Consider the following 15,929-nt stretch of genomic DNA (forward strand, 5'->3'; position numbering starts at 1 on the left):
CTCCCCTGCTACACCTCTCCCTCTCGCAGAAGCTCGGCGAAGCCCTGCCGAGACCCGCTACATCCACCACCACGCCGTCGTGCTGCTGGATCTCCATCAACCTCTCCTTCCCCCTTGCTGGATCAAGAAGGAGGAGACGTCGCTGCACCGTACGTGTGTTGAACGCGGAGGTGCCGTCCGTTCGGCACTCGGTCATCGGTGATTTGAATCACGGCGAGTACGACTCCGTCAACCTCGTTCATTGGAACGCTTCCGCTCGCGATCTACAAGGGTATGTAGATGCACTCCTTTCCCCTCGTTGCTAGTATACTCCATAGATGGATCTTGGTGAGCGTAGGAAAATTTTAAAATTATGCTACGATTCCCAACAGTGGCATCATGAGCCAGGCCTATGCGTAGTTACTATGCACGAGTAGAACACAAAGCAGTTGTGGGCGTTGATGTTGCCAATTCTTCTTGCCGCTACTAGTCGTATCTTGTTTCGGCGGTATTGTAGGATGAAGCGGCCCGGACCGACCTTACACGTACGCTTACGTGAGACAGGTTCCACCGACTGACATGCACTAGTTGCATAAGGTGGCTAGCGGGTGTCTGTCTCTCCTACTTTAGTCGGAACGGATTCGATGAAAAGGGTCCTTATGAAGGGTAAATAGAAATTGGCAAATCACGTTGTGGTTTTACGTAGGTAAGAAACGTTCTTGCTAGAAACCTATCAAGCCACGTAAAAACTTGCAACAACAATTAGAGGACGTCTAACTTGTTTTTGCAGCAAGTGCTATGTGATGTGATATGGCCAGAAGATGTGATGAATGATATATGTGATGTATGAGATTGATCATATTCTTGTAATAGGAATCACGACTTGCATGTCGATGAGTATGACAACCGGCAGGAGCCATAGGAGTTGTCTTTATTATTTTGTATGACCTGCGTGTCATTGAATAACGCCATGTAAATTACTTTACTTTGTTGCTAAACGCGTTAGCCATAGAAGTAGAAGTAATCGTTGGCGTGACGACTTCATGAAGACACAATGATGGAGATCATGGTGTCATGCCGGTGACGAAGATGATCATGGTGCCCCGAAGATGGAGATCAAAGGAGCATAATGATATTGGCCATATCATGTCACTATTTGATTGCATGTGATGTTTATCATGTTTTGCATCTTATTTGCTTAGAACGACGGTAGTAAGTAAGATGATCCCTTATGATAATTTCAAGAAAAGTGTTCCCCCTAACTGTGCACCGTTGCGAAGGTTCGTTGTTTCGAAGCACCACGTGATGATCGGGTGTGATAGATTCTAACGTTCGAATACAACGGGTGTTGACGAGCCTAGCATGTACAGACATGGCCTCGGAACACACGCAATACACTTAGGTTGACTTGACGAGCCTAGCATGTACAGACATGGCCTCGGAACACGGAGGACCGAAAGGTCGAGCATGAGTCGTATAGAAGATACGATCAACATGGAGATGTTCACCGATCTTGACTAGTCCGTCTCACGTGATGATCGGACACGGCCTAGTTAACTCGGATCATGTTTCACTTAGATGACTAGAGGGATGTCTATCTGAGTGGGAGTTCATTGAGTAATTTGATTAGATGAACTTAATTATCATGAACTTAGTCTAAAATCTTTACACTATGTCTTGTAGATCAAATGGCCCACGTTGTCCTCAATTTCAACGCGTTCCTAGAGAAAACCAAGCTGAAAGATGATGGCAGCAACTATACGGACTGGGTCCGGAACCTGAGGATCATCCTCATAGCAGCCAAGAAAGATTATGTCTTAGAAGCACCGCTAGGTGAAGCACCAATCCCAGAGAACCAAGACGTTATGAACGCTTGGCAGCAGCGTGCTGATGATTACTCCCTCGTTCAGTGCGGCATGCTTTACAGCTTAGAACCGGGTCTCCAAAAGCGTTTTGAGAAACATGGAGCATATGAGATGTTCGAGGAGCTGAAAATGGTTTTCCAAGCTCATGCCCGGGTCGAGAGATATGAAGTCTCCGACAAGTTCTTCAGCTGTAAAATGGAGGAGAATAGTTCTGTTAGTGAGCACATACTCAGAATGTCTGGGTTGCACAACCGCTTGTCTCAGCTGGGAGTTAATCTCCCGGATGATGCGGTCATTGACAGAATCCTTCAGTCGCTTCCACCAAGCTACAAGAGCTTTGTGATGAACTTCAATATGCAGGGGATGGAAAAGACCATTCCCGAGGTATATTCAATGCTGAAATCAGCGGAGGTGGAGATCAGAAAAGAACATCAAGTGTTGATGGTGAATAAAACCACTAAGTTCAAGAAGGGCAAGGGTAAGAAGAACTTCAAGAAGGACGGCAAGGGAGTTGCCGCGCCCGGTAAGCCAGTTACTGGGAAGAAGTCGAAGAATGGACCCAAGCCTGAGACTGAGTGCTTTTATTGCAAGGGAAGTGGTCACTGGAAGCGGAACTGCCCCAAATACTTAGCGGACAAGAAGGCCGGCAACACCAAAGGTATATGTGATATACATGTAATTGATGTGTACCTTACCAGTACTCGTAGTAGCTCCTGGGTATTTGATACCGGTGCGGTTGCTCATATTTGTAACTCAAAACAGGAACTACGGAATAAACGGAGACTGGCGAAGGACGAGGTGACGATGCGCGTCGGGAATGGTTCCAAGGTCGATGTGATCGCCGTCGGCACGCTACCTCTGCATCTACCTACGGGATTAGTTTTAAACCTCAATAATTGTTATTTAGTGCCAGCTTTGAGCATGAACATTGTATCTGGATCTCGTTTAATTCGAGATGGCTACTCATTTAAATCCGAGAATAATGGTTGTTCTATTTATATGAGAGATATGTTTTATGGTCATGCCCCGCTGGTTAATGGTTTATTCTTGATGAATCTCGAACGTGATGTTACACATATTCATAGTGTGAATACCAAAAGATGTAAAGTTGATAACGATAGTCCCACATACTTGTGGCACTGCCGCCTTGGTCACATTGGTGTCAAGCGCATGAAGAAGCTCCATGCAGATGGACTTTTGGAGTCTCTTGATTACGAATCATTTGACACGTGCGAACCATGCCTCATGGGTAAGATGACCAAGACTCCGTTCTCCGGAACAATGGAGCGAGCAACCAACTTATTGGAAATCATACATACCGATGTGTGCGGTCCAATGAGTGTTGAGGCTCGCGGAGGATATCGTTATGTTCTCACTCTCACTGATGATTTAAGTAGATATGGGTATGTCTACCTAATGAAACACAAGTCTGAAACCTTTGAAAAGTTCAAGGAATTTCAGAGTGAGGTTGAGAATCAACGTGACAGGAAAATAAAATTCTTACGATCAGATCGTGGTGGAGAATATTTAAGTCACGAGTTTGGTACACACTTAAGGAAATGTGGAATCGTTTCACAACTCACGCCGCCTGGAACACCTCAGCGAAACGGTGTGTCCGAACGTCGTAATCGCACTCTATTGGATATGGTGCGATCTATGATGTCTCTTACCGATTTACCGCTCTCATTTTGGGGCTATGCTTTAGAGACTGCCGCATTCACTTTAAATAGGGCTCCGTCGAAATCCGTTGAGACGACACCGTATGAATTATGGTTTGGGAAGAAACCTAAGCTGTCGTTTCTAAAAGTTTGGGGATGCGATGCTTATGTCAAGAAACTTCAACCTGAAAAGCTCGAACCCAAGTCGGAGAAATGCGTCTTCATAGGATACCCTAAGGAAACTATTGGGTATACCTTCTACCTCAGATCCGAAGGCAAGATCTTCGTTGCCAAGAACGGGTCCTTTCTGGAGAAGGAGTTTCTCTCGAAAGAATTGAGTGGGAGGAAAGTGGAACTTGATGAGGTGATAGTCACCCCTTCCGTACCGGAAAGTAGCGCAGCGCGGGAAAATGTTCCTGTGGTGCCTACACCGACTGGGGAGGAAGTTAATGATGATGATCATGAAGCTTCGGATCAAGTTACTACTGAACTTCGTAGGTCCACAAGGACACGTTCCGCACCAGAGTGGTACGGCAACCCTGTCCTGGAAATCATGTTGTTAGACAACGGTGAACCTTCGAACTATGAAGAAGCGATGGCGGGCCCGGATTCCGACAAATGGCTAGAAGCCATGAAATCCGAGATAGGATCCATGTATGAAAACGAAGTATGGACTTTGACTGACTTGCCCGATGATCGGCGAGCCATAGAAAATAAATGGATCTTTAAGAAGAAGACAGACGCGGATGGTAATGTGACCATCTACAAAGCTCGACTTGTCGCTAAGGGTTATCGACAAGTTCAAGGGGTTGACTACGATGAGACTTTCTCACCCGTAGCGAAGCTGAAGTCCGTCCGAATCATGTTAGCAATTGCCGCATACTATGATTATGAGATATGGCAGATGGACGTCAAAACGGCATTCCTTAACGGCTTCCTTAAGGAAGAGTTGTATATGATGCAGCCGGAAGGTTTTGTCGATCCTAAGAATGCTAACAAAGTATGCAAGCTCCAGCGCTCAATCTATGGGCTGGTGCAAGCATCTCGGAGTTGGAACATTCGCTTTGATGAGATGATCAAAGCGTTTGGGTTTACACAGACTTATGGAGAAGCCTGTGTTTACAAGAAAGTGAGTGGGAGCTCTGTAGCATTTCTCATATTATATGTGGATGACATACTATTGATGGGAAATGATATAGAATTCTTGGAAAGTATAAAGGCCTATTTGAATAAGTGTTTTTCAATGAAGGACCTTGGAGAAGCTGCTTATATATTAGGCATCAAGATCTATAGAGATAGATCAAGACGCCTCATTGGTCTTTCACAGAGTACATACCTTGACAAGATATTGAAGAAGTTCAATATGGATCAGTCCAAGAAGGGGTTCTTGCCTGTATTGCAAGGTGTGCAATTGAGCACGGCTCAATGCCCGACCACGGCAGAAGATAGAGAAAAGATGAGTGTCATCCCCTATGCCTCGGCCATAGGGTCTATTATGTATGCCATGCTGTGTACCAGACCTGATGTAAACCTTGCCGTAAGTTTGGTAGGAAGGTACCAAAGTAATCCCGGCATGGAACACTGGACAGCGGTCAAGAATATCCTGAAGTACCTGAAGAGGACTAAGGATATGTTTCTCGTTTATGGAGGTGACGAAGAGCTCGTCGTAAAGGGTTACGTCGACGCTAGCTTCGACACAGATCTGGATGACTCGAAGTCACAAACCGGATACGTGTATATTTTGAATGGAGGAGCAGTAAGCTGGTGCAGTTGCAAGCAAAGCGTCGTGGCGGGATCTACATGTGAAGCGGAGTACATGGCAGCCTCGGAGGCAGCACAGGAAGCAGTCTGGATGAAGGAGTTCATTACCGACCTAGGGGTGATTCCCAATGCGTCGGGCCCGATGACTCTCTTCTGTGACAACACTGGAGCTATTGCCCTTGCGAAGGAGCCCAGGTTTCACAGGAAGACCAGGCATATCAAGCGTCGCTTCAACTCCATTCGTGAAAGTGTTCAAAATGGAGACATAGATATTTGTAAAGTACATACGGACCTGAATGTAGCAGATCCGTTGACTAAACCTCTCCCTAGGGCAAAACATGATCAACACCAGGACGCAATGGGTGTTCGATTCATCACAATGTAACTAGATTATTGACTCTAGTGCAAGTGGGAGACTGTTGGAAATATGCCCTAGAGGCAATAATAAATGGTTATTATTATATTTCTTTGTTCATGATAATTGTCTATTGTTCATGCTATAATTGTGTTATCCGGAAATCGTAATACATGTGTGAATACATAGACCACAACGTGTCCCTAGTAAGCCTCTAGTTGACTAGCTCGTTGATCAACAGATAGTCATGGTTTCCTGACTATGGACATTGGATGTCATTGATAACGGGATCACATCATTAGGAGAATGATGTGATGGACAAGACCCAATCCTAAGCATAGCATAAAAGATCGTGTAGTTTCGTTTGCTAGAGCTTTTCCAATGTCAAGTATCTTTTCCTTAGACCATGAGATCGTGCAACTCCCGGATACCGTAGGAGTGCTTTGGGTGCACCAAACGTCACAACGTAACTGGGTGACTATAAAGGTACACTACGGGTATCTCTGAAAGTGTCTGTTGGGTTGGCACGGATCGAGACTGGGATTTGTCACTCCGTGTGACGGAGAGGTATCTCTGGGCCCACTCGGTAATGCATCATCATAATGAGCTCAATGTGACTAAGGCGTTAGTCACGGGATCATGCATTGCGGTACGAGTAAAGAGACTTGCCGGTAACGAGATTGAACAAGGTATTGGGATACCGACGATCGAATCTCGGGCAAGTAACATACCGATTGACAAAGGGAATTGTATACGGGATTGATTGAATCCTCGACATCGTGGTTCATCCGATGAGATCATCGTGGAACATGTGGGAGCCAACATGGGTATCCAGATCCCGCTGTTGGTTATTGACCGGAGAGGCGTCTCGGTCATGTCTGCATGTCTCCCGAACCCGTAGGGTCTACACACTTAAGGTTCGGTGACGCTAGGGTTGTAGAGATATGAGTATGCGGAAACCCGAAAGTTGTTCGGAGTCCCGGATGAGATCCCGGACGTCACGAGGAGTTCCGGAATGGTCCGGAGGTGAAGAATTATATATAGGAAGTCAAGTTTCGGCCACCGGGAAAGTTTCGGGGGTTATCGGTATTGTACCGGGACCACCGGAAGGGTCCCGGGGGTCCACCGGGTGGGGCCACCTATCCCGGAGGGCCCCATGGGCTGAAGTGGGAGGGCAACCAGCCCTTAGTGGGCTGGGGCGCCCCCCATGGGCCTCCCCCCTGCGCCTAGGGTTAGAAACCCTAGGGTGGGGGGGCGCCCCACTTGCCTTGGGGGGCAAGTATCCCCCCTGGCCGCCGCCCCCCCCCATCCAGATGGGACTTGGCCGGCGCCCCCCCTCCCAGGGGGGCTATATAAAGGGGGGGAGGGAGGGCAGTAGCATTACAGCCTTGGGCGCCTCCCTCCTCCCCTGCTACACCTCTCCCTCTCGCAGAAGCTCGGCGAAGCCCTGCCGAGACCCGCTACATCCACCACCACGCCGTCGTGCTGCTGGATCTCCATCAACCTCTCCTTCCCCCTTGCTGGATCAAGAAGGAGGAGACGTCGCTGCACCGTACGTTTGTTGAACGCGGAGGTGCCGTCCGTTCGGCACTCGGTCATCGGTGATTTGAATCACGGCGAGTACGACTCCGTCATCCACGTTCATTGGAACGCTTCCGCTCGCGATCTACAAGGGTATGTAGCTGCACTCCTTTCCCCTCGTTGCTAGTATACTCCATAGATGGATCTTGGTGAGCGTAGGAAAATTTTAAAATTATGCTACGATTACCAACAGTCGCCACATACGCCTTCGTACTCGACGTGAACGTCTCCTCCAATTAAACGTGCATCGTTGGAAGGCCTAAATTAATTCCAGAAAAATGCGAGCACCAATGTCAAGTCTAGGACTTGAACTCTGGTGGGCTTAGAATACCATTGTCTTCCTAACCATCCAACCAGAGGTTGATTCACATGTGTCCGTGATTTTAGCATGTCATGCACACACACTCTTTCATTTTTTAGATAGACTAGATGATTGTACATGTGTTGCAACGGGCATAAATATTCTAGTATGCTACCTGTGATTATCTGCCCATATAATGTGATTGTATAAATAATTGTTAAACAAATCGTGCTCATATCTAAATAAAATTTTAGATTCTTTGGTAAACACTTATTTGATAAGGACTTATTGGCTTACTAAAGAAACCATAATATTATTTGGTAAGTCAACAAAAGGTTTGACAGTTAATGCGATTTAAAAAAAACCCAGATATATGAAGGAAAAAAAAACCAAAACCAAGAGAGACAGGGGGAAAGTATGTAAGGTCAAGGATGAGATAGACCACATATTCTTACATTCATTTTAAATAGGATATATATATATATATATATATATATATATATATATATATATATATATATATATATATATATATATATATTGTGCCTACTGCTCGGTTGCGGTTGCGGTTGCGATTGCTTAATCATTCCAAAACCAACAAAAGCTTAGTAGAGTAGTACCTAACATTATCTTAAACAAGTTGCAGCCATGTTCTCATTCATCACCATTTATTTTAAGAGTAGTACCATCATATAATACTCCCTTCGGTCCTTTTTACTCCGCATATAAGATTTTTTTAAATCAAACTTTATAATGTTTGATCATATTTATTTATATGAAAAAATATCAACATCTATACTATACTAAAGTTATACAGTATGAAAATTAATAATATCATGACGTATCTAATGGTATTGATTTCGTATTGTAGATGTTTGATATTTCTTTTATAAAATTTGAAGTAAAAAGGACCGAGGGAGTACTAAAAGTATTATAACCCTTTGGTTTACAACCTGGAATTTCCTACACCGGCAAGTTGCACCATGATGTCATTAATCATTCCAATCAAAGAGACCCTGCAAGTTGCACCCCATCTTTTGGGTTGGAGCGACCGATCGAGTGACTCACTCGTGATCGGAAGCAACTCACGCAGGAGGAGCCACCCTTTCGTTTCGTTCCCCCGGTTTCGCAGCAAAAGCACGGAGACTTTCGTTTCGTTCCCCCGGCTCGACCAGACCCAACCCCGACCCAGCCGGAAAGGCCAGCCAAACCCTCCCCAGTCCCCATTCCCCACCCCCCTCCGAGCTCGCCATGGCGCCGGTGGATCCGCACTCCTACACCGACGGCGCGCACCCGGTGACCGCCCACGCCGCGCTCGCCTTCTACCTCGACTTCGCCGCCTCCACCATCCACGCCTCCGCGCTCGTCACCCTCTCGGCGCCGCACACCGGGGACCTGCTCCTCGACACGCGCGCCCTCGCCGTCCACTCCGCCGCCACCGCCCCCGCCCCCGACGCGGCCCCCTTCCCCATCCCCTTCTCCCTCGCCGCCGACGCCGACCCGGTCCTGGGCACCGCGCTCACGCTCGCCCTGCCCCCCGACACTGCCTCCTTCCTCCTCACCTTCTCCACCTCCCCGGCCGCCTCCGCGCTGCAGTGGCTCGCCCCGCCGCAGACCGCCTCGGGCCTCCCCTTCGTCTTCTCCCAGTGCCAGTCCATCCACGCCCGCTCCGTCTTCCCCTGCCACGACACCCCCGCCGCGCGCATCACCTACTCGCTCCTCCTCAACGTCCCCGCGCAGCTCTCCGCCGTCGCCGCCGCGCGCCACGTCGCGCGCCGCGACCCCGTCCCCTCCGACCACCGCGGCGCCTGCGACGACGCGCTATGGTGCGCGCCCGGCCGCATCGTCGAGGAGTTCGAGATGGCGCAGTGCGTGCCGCCCTACCTCTTCGCCTTCGCCGCCGGCGGGATCGGCTCCCGGGACCTCGGCCCGAGGACGCGGGTCTACGCCGAGGGCGGGGACACGCTCCTCGACGACGCCGCCCGGGAGTTCGCCGGGGTCGAGGACATGGTCAAGGTCGGGGAGTCGCTCTTTGGGCCCTATGAGTGGGAGAGGTTCGATCTGCTGGTGCTGCCGCCCAGTTTCCCCTACGGCGGCATGGAGAACCCCAGGATGGTGTTCCTCACGCCCACGGTCATCAAAGGGGACGCCGCAGGGGCGCAGGTGGTGGCCCATGAGCTCGCGCATAGTTGGACTGGAAACCTCATCACCAACAAAACCAACGAGGACTTCTGGCTAAATGAGGTGATCCTTTTGTCCTCATGTGTGCTTGTTTTTTTATCTTATATGCAAATGGAATTCGAATTTACCAAAACACCTGTTGTTGTCTAATTGAGGGGGCAGATTTGTATTGTAGCTACTGATAGTTAACTTATCCATCTGCATTTGCATGAGGTAGATTTTGTACTGTTGTGTGTTTGTAAAATCCTTTCAAGCAAGCAATTTAATTTTAACTAGAATCTCAATCAAATGCGTTACAATTTTCTTCAACCAGGTCTCATTGTATAGTTGATTCACATCTGCTTTTTCCAACTGTTGTGAGTGAGGTTCACACATTCAACTAGAACTGTCACGGTAATATCTTTTCCGCATACAGGGTTTCACAACATATGCTGAGAGGAGGATTGTCGAGGTGGTTCAAGGTGAGGAGCGGGCGGCCTTAAACAGCGGAATTGGATGGAGAGGGTTGAACAGAATGATGGAGAGGTTTAAGGATAACATGGAGTTTACCAAACTGAAGCCGAAGATGGCTGGGATTGATCCTGATGATGTTTACTCAGAAGTGCCCTATGAGAAAGGCTTCCAGTTCCTTTGGCGCATCGAACGCCAGGTGGGTATAACACAAGATTTAGTTTACACTTATTTGTACCATTCTCTGATGAAATCGGTGAGAATTTGATGACTAACTGTGACTGTGTACTGCGCTCTGCCTGTTGATTGTATTAGATTGGCCGACCTGCATTCGATGAATTCCTCAAGAAGTATATTGCCAACTTCAAGTTCCAATCGATAGATACAGAGACATTTCTTGAATTCCTGAGAGCCAATGTACCTGGGATTGAAAATCAAGTTGACCTTCATGAGTGGATCAATGGTACTGGTCTCCCTCCGGATGCCATGGAGCCAGAATCAGCTACCTATAAGAAGATTTGTGTCTTAGCTGCAGAGTTTAAGTCTGGAAAAATTCCAAGTGAAGAGGAGGTGGCAGACTGGAGTGGACAAGAATGGGAGCTTTACTTGGAAAATTTACCCACAGATGTTGAAGCATCACAGGTTTGAATTGTTGGCAATACTCTGTTTTGATACTTCATCCAGTTTCGAATAGTCTATCTCTTCCTTTATAAAAGTGAAAAACGCCATCAGACATGCTTTGTTAATTTGACAATATACAGTAAATGCATCCAAGTCAGTTGTTGAAGCATTTTCTTATGTAAAGAAGAAGTCATAGTATGTTACATGACCAGTTAGAATAGATTGTTCCTCCTTCGGGACCAGAGATAACCTATTTGTTGTCAAATCATGCAGTCCTGCTGAATGCCAAATAAATAAGATAGTTGTCTGTGTGAGAACAGTTGTCCAGAGCAAGTCACATGTCTTTTGATTCATCAAGGGATATCAAACTAGCATCAGATTTTAAATACATTGAAATTAGTGGAAGAAGCATATATTCCTTTGTCTTCTTCACTCTGGAATGATATTAGAACCAGATTCTCCTTATTAGTTTTATTTATAATGGGTTGGGTAGACTTGTCAACGCAGTTTCTATCTCGAATATCAGTTATGCTGAGGGTACTTTGGAGAAGTCCCTTACTCATCATATATTTAGTCTATTATGAATGTGATGAAAACTTGGCTTTCTATTATAGAATCGTTGGGTGGCAGCATGAAAAACTACATACTCTCTCCGGTCCGAATTAAATGACGTGGACTCTATACAATGTCCATTTTACATTGTACACAGGTTGCGTCAATTAATTCAGACCGGAGGGAGTAATAGTTTCTCAATTTATTGATACTGAAGCAGTTGTTTCAAGTCACAGAGGGAGTAGTAAAGTTCCACCCTCTTTAGCTAGGAAACTTCATTTATAGATTACACAGTACCCAATGTGAACATTCACATGATCATGTGTTTAAGCCTATGTTGGGTTCAATACTTATTGAGTCCATAGCCCCCGTTTGAGCATCTAATTAAAAAGTATGGATAGCTCTACAAAGCAAGATCTAGAAAGTACCGAGACCTTCAGGTGTGTTCAGGCTAGGGAATTCGTTACTATCTTTCAGAGTATTGTTTTATTTATATGTGGTTTTCAGTTACTGCAAACCGAAGTATTCAGTGTTATACTATACCGTTATATAGTCATTCTGTGGACAAGAGCTTGGCTTCCAAACAAATATTGATAGAAGTTACATAACTGATAAGTGACTTAAGATTAACTGATTTTTATCGCCATTTGTCGTTTCTATCCAGGTTACTGCTCTTGATGAACGGTACAAGCTGTCAGAAAGCCGCGACTACGAGGTCAAAGTCGCATTCCTCCAGCTAGCGATCCCCACGGGCTGCAGGTGTTACTTCAACGAGGTGGAGAAATGCTTGAAGCAGGTGGGGAGGATGAAGTACCTGCGCCCGCTCTACAGCTCGCTGGCTCGGTGCTCAGGGGAGGAAGAGAAGATGCTGGCCAAGAGGATCTTCTCGGAGGCCCAAGAGTTCTACCACCCGATAGCCCGCGGCGTCGCGGAGAGCATCCTTTTGAAGCATGGCTAGTTGAGTTGAAGCCACATTTTACCGAGCCTGAACTAGAGAGAACATCTTTGATGCCTATTGACTGTTTGCTCGCTCATTTCTTCCGCATAAATTTATCTCTAGAGCTGACCTTGGATGAAACACTGAACTTCCTTCCGTGATGTGTTATGTGAGACTGCATGTGCGTAATTTATTCTGACCCTGTAAGGAACTTGAAACTCTGCCTCCTGATAACAATATCCTGTGTTGATACTGCTATGATCTCTTAATGATCATCGTCTTTTAAGTCAAATCTTGCTTATACTCCCTTCGTTCGGAATTACTTGTCTCGAAAATGGATGTATCTAGAACTAAAATACGTCTAGATACATCTATTTCTGCGACAAGTAATTCCGAACGGAGGGAGTATATATTAGACTAGCAATGTGCCTGTGCTTTGCTATGGAATGAGGATGTTATCAGTAGTGTGTTGAGCACCTGTGGTTGACGTGGTTCTATCGACTGCGAGCTAGTGCCCCAACGGGGATTGAGCGTCATGGAGGTGATTGAACACGAGGAGTGGGAGTAGGTTATTGAATTTCAAACCCATCGTAACAGAGATCGGAGAACAAAAGCGGCAGGGGAGGGATTGGATTGGATGAGAAGAGATGGCGGCCGTTTATGCAAATGGTTTTTGTGTGCTGGTTTGTACAAATAAAAGTGTTGTGTTTCTTTTTTGGATCGGAGGGAGTAGCTTATTGTGCTGCATGCTATGCAAGGATCTCAATCGTCTGAAAATGCTTGATGCAACACTATATGTCTGAAAATGCTCGATGCAATGACTGCAACGAGTTGGAGTCTGAAAGTGTTCTATGCAATGCTGGCTATGTTTGAAGGGAGTGTCTATCTCGCGCGCGCGTGTTGCAGCGCTCGTTTTCGGACAGGCCTAATTTGGAAAGTGACTTAGTTACATGGATTAATTAGGGGTGGATTAATTAGCAGCGGGCCCCCTGAAAATCAGGGGGTGGCGATTAGTGTTGATTTGGGGTGGGGCCGACTCCCAGCCTTCGCATGTGTACGCGCACAAAAGTCTCACATGGTGGGCCCTGATAGAAAATCTGGTCGGCTGAAGTCTTGCGCTGGATTGGTTTCGCTCGTTGCAGCGGCCGAGCGTGAAGGAGTCTTCTCGATGTTTGAAATGATGTGCTACCAGCATGCTGACCAAAAAAATAAAATAAAATAAATATTCCCTCCGTCCGGAAATACTTGTCTTAAAATGGTTGAAAATGGATGTATCTATAACTAAAATAAGTCTAGATACAACCATTTCTAGGACAAGTATTTCCGGACGGAGGGAGTAAGCTAGAGGGGCTCCGGCTGGCAAGCCTTATGATAGGCAGTTTGTGACCCTGGCCTTCCCGATGTTCCCAGGGTAATAACTGCCATATTATGGCCCATATGTTTGGGGGTGTGTGCAAAGAGATCAGCTAGCAGAGAGAAATATCAATATTTGTTCTTCCTCGCCTCCTCCCGCCGCTCCCTGGCCTCCTGCTCCTTCCTCGCCTCGTCGAATCTGTATCCCAGTATTCCCTTCCCTGTCACATTGTACTTGTATGTGACCATCATGGTAAGGGCGATGCAGCCAAACAGCAGCTCAGGCCCTCTCCTGTAATAAAGCCACCATCAACAGATCAGATATGTTGCAAACCGCAGCAACAATTCAGAAAATAAATGAATTTATGAACAGTTTGTTGGGGAATAATTATGAAGAAATGAGCAACGAGAAGAGGTTGGAAATGGCAAAAGCATCAAATAAGGATGATGTATGTAGTAAGTGCCAGTTTTCGTAAAAAGATTCTATTGCTCTCTTGATGTTATCAGCCGTCCAGGATCCATAATCCGTACCATCGGAGGACATCTTCCTCTATAAATCGGAGTAGCTGAATAAGTTACTACAGTCAAAAGGAAGCTGAAAATCACAACTAGTCGAGCCTCGAGCCAAGGTAGGGAAATACTACCGCAGGCTTACAATCCCAAACATATGAATACGCAAATTACCCATGGACAAGCAGAGGTACCTACGTACGTACGTACCCTGGTGGTGCGGCTGCATCCGCTGCTGCCGGAGAACCGACGGGCCGGCGCCTGCCGCCGGAGCGCGACCCCAGTGGCCGATCGGAGCATCGCCAACGCCGCGCTTGTATTGCTCTGGACGGCCGAAGATCCCGGTGGTTGAGTCGGCTGAAAGATCGCCGGAGCGTGCGTCTTCGACGTCGCCTGGGGTCTCAGGTCGCGCCTCGCAATCGCCTCAGCCTCTGGGTCTCCAGCGGCCTGGTACAATCCTGCCCTTGGGCGTAGAAGCCCTCGAATTCACCACTGATCCGCCAAAAAAAAAACATTACGAATGGAAATCATCGATGCAGACCAGGAGATGTGGACGGCCGCGATCTGTGAAGCAAAGAAAATCGCCACCCCCTAGATAAGAAAAAAAATCAATAAGGGCCAGTAGAAACCGAGCTTTGGTTTCAGCAAAAGGCCCAACTCAAACAATCAACCATATATTGTGCTACATCTTCCCATTTTTTGAGACCTCCTGATTTAGTCGAGGAAATGACGACTGAAGGACCTTGTATGAACCGGCCATGGAACACCCCATTTACTTCCTCGATTTAAATAAAAAGTACTTTTGAAAGAACCATAATTGTATTTACAAAAAGAAAATAAAGAAAAGGTCTGTGTATGTACACATATGGTTCATACATGTGAAATAAAAAGAAATCCTCATCGCCTACTTAACAAATTTTTATGTATGCGAAAACTATATCATGTGTTACAAAATTCATGTATTTTTTTTAAAAAAAACTTAATACATGCGTGAATATATTTTCATACATTTATGAAAAAAATAAAGTGTAAAAAGAAAAACCATAAACGTAAATCGAGAAAAGGGTGAAGGATATAGACAAAAATGCAAGGAATAAGGGGCTAATATGCTTAAGAGATGTCGCCTGTTCCTCTCCCGAAACCCACCCCAGGCGATTTCCTCTTCTCCTCGAGGATCCGCCCATGGCGTAGCCCTGAAAACAGAGTCTCCACGAAAACTAATCCTGTTTCCCTCCCCTTCAATTCTACCCAACCAGATCCCAGGTATTTAGCCAGTATCAAAAGCCGCCTCAGAGAAACCGCCGCGACCGTCGAGTGCCTAAAGACCCAAATCGCGTCTTTGAGAGTTCATTTGGAGATCGTAAGAGCAAGTTTTCCTATTTTCCATCCCCCTCATGATGAGAGAAAGGGGCCGCCTGATCCTGGACGTGGGCAATCAACGGAGCAATCTTCCCGCTTTAAGGGTCATGAAGGGCAGGACAATTCATGGAGGCCGTTTCTGCTAAAGGAGATGGAAGGGCTGTTAATCCCCCTCATTATGCACCGAATTACTCCCTGTGAATTCGGTGCATAATGAAGGTATTAACATGGCCATGGAGGATCTACTATTTAGAGGAGGCTTTGTTCTGCATAATCCATCACCAGTCTCTCGTATCCAGTGTTGTGCTATTCTGTGGCACACAAGGTGTTCGTACTTTTGCCTCATGGCTGCAAAGGAAGTCCACCAGATGAAGGGTCTTGAGGAGGAGGCGGGGGCTGATGTTGTGGAGGCGTGTGGTGCAGTCGGGTCGGGGTCTGCTGCTGGTTCCTCGGCCGGCCTGCTTGG

At 46.7% G+C, this 15,929-nt stretch overlaps 1 protein-coding gene and 1 long non-coding RNA gene across 2 annotated transcripts; one reads left to right on the forward strand and one right to left on the reverse strand.

The window, feature by feature from the left end:
* Positions 1-8,685: 8,685 nt before the first annotated feature.
* Positions 8,686-12,533, forward strand: LOC123123464 (leucine aminopeptidase). The gene is made up of 4 exons (XM_044543980.1): positions 8,686-9,744; positions 10,097-10,330; positions 10,447-10,773; positions 11,969-12,533. Exons 1-4 carry the CDS (start codon positions 8,752-8,754, stop codon positions 12,260-12,262), a joined length of 1,848 nt encoding a protein of 615 aa, XP_044399915.1. The 5' UTR covers positions 8,686-8,751; the 3' UTR covers positions 12,263-12,533.
* A 1,074-nt stretch (positions 12,534-13,607) lies between these two features.
* Positions 13,608-14,594, reverse strand: LOC123125969 (uncharacterized). The gene is made up of 2 exons (XR_006461524.1): positions 14,315-14,594; positions 13,608-13,886 (listed from the first exon to the last, which is right to left on the reverse strand). It is a non-coding gene; the product is annotated as an uncharacterized lncRNA (long non-coding RNA).
* Positions 14,595-15,929: the final 1,335 nt, after the last annotated feature.

This window comes from Triticum aestivum, chromosome 5D (assembly GCF_018294505.1).
Source record: "Triticum aestivum cultivar Chinese Spring chromosome 5D, IWGSC CS RefSeq v2.1, whole genome shotgun sequence".
Classification (NCBI taxonomy): domain Eukaryota; kingdom Viridiplantae; phylum Streptophyta; class Magnoliopsida; order Poales; family Poaceae; genus Triticum; species Triticum aestivum.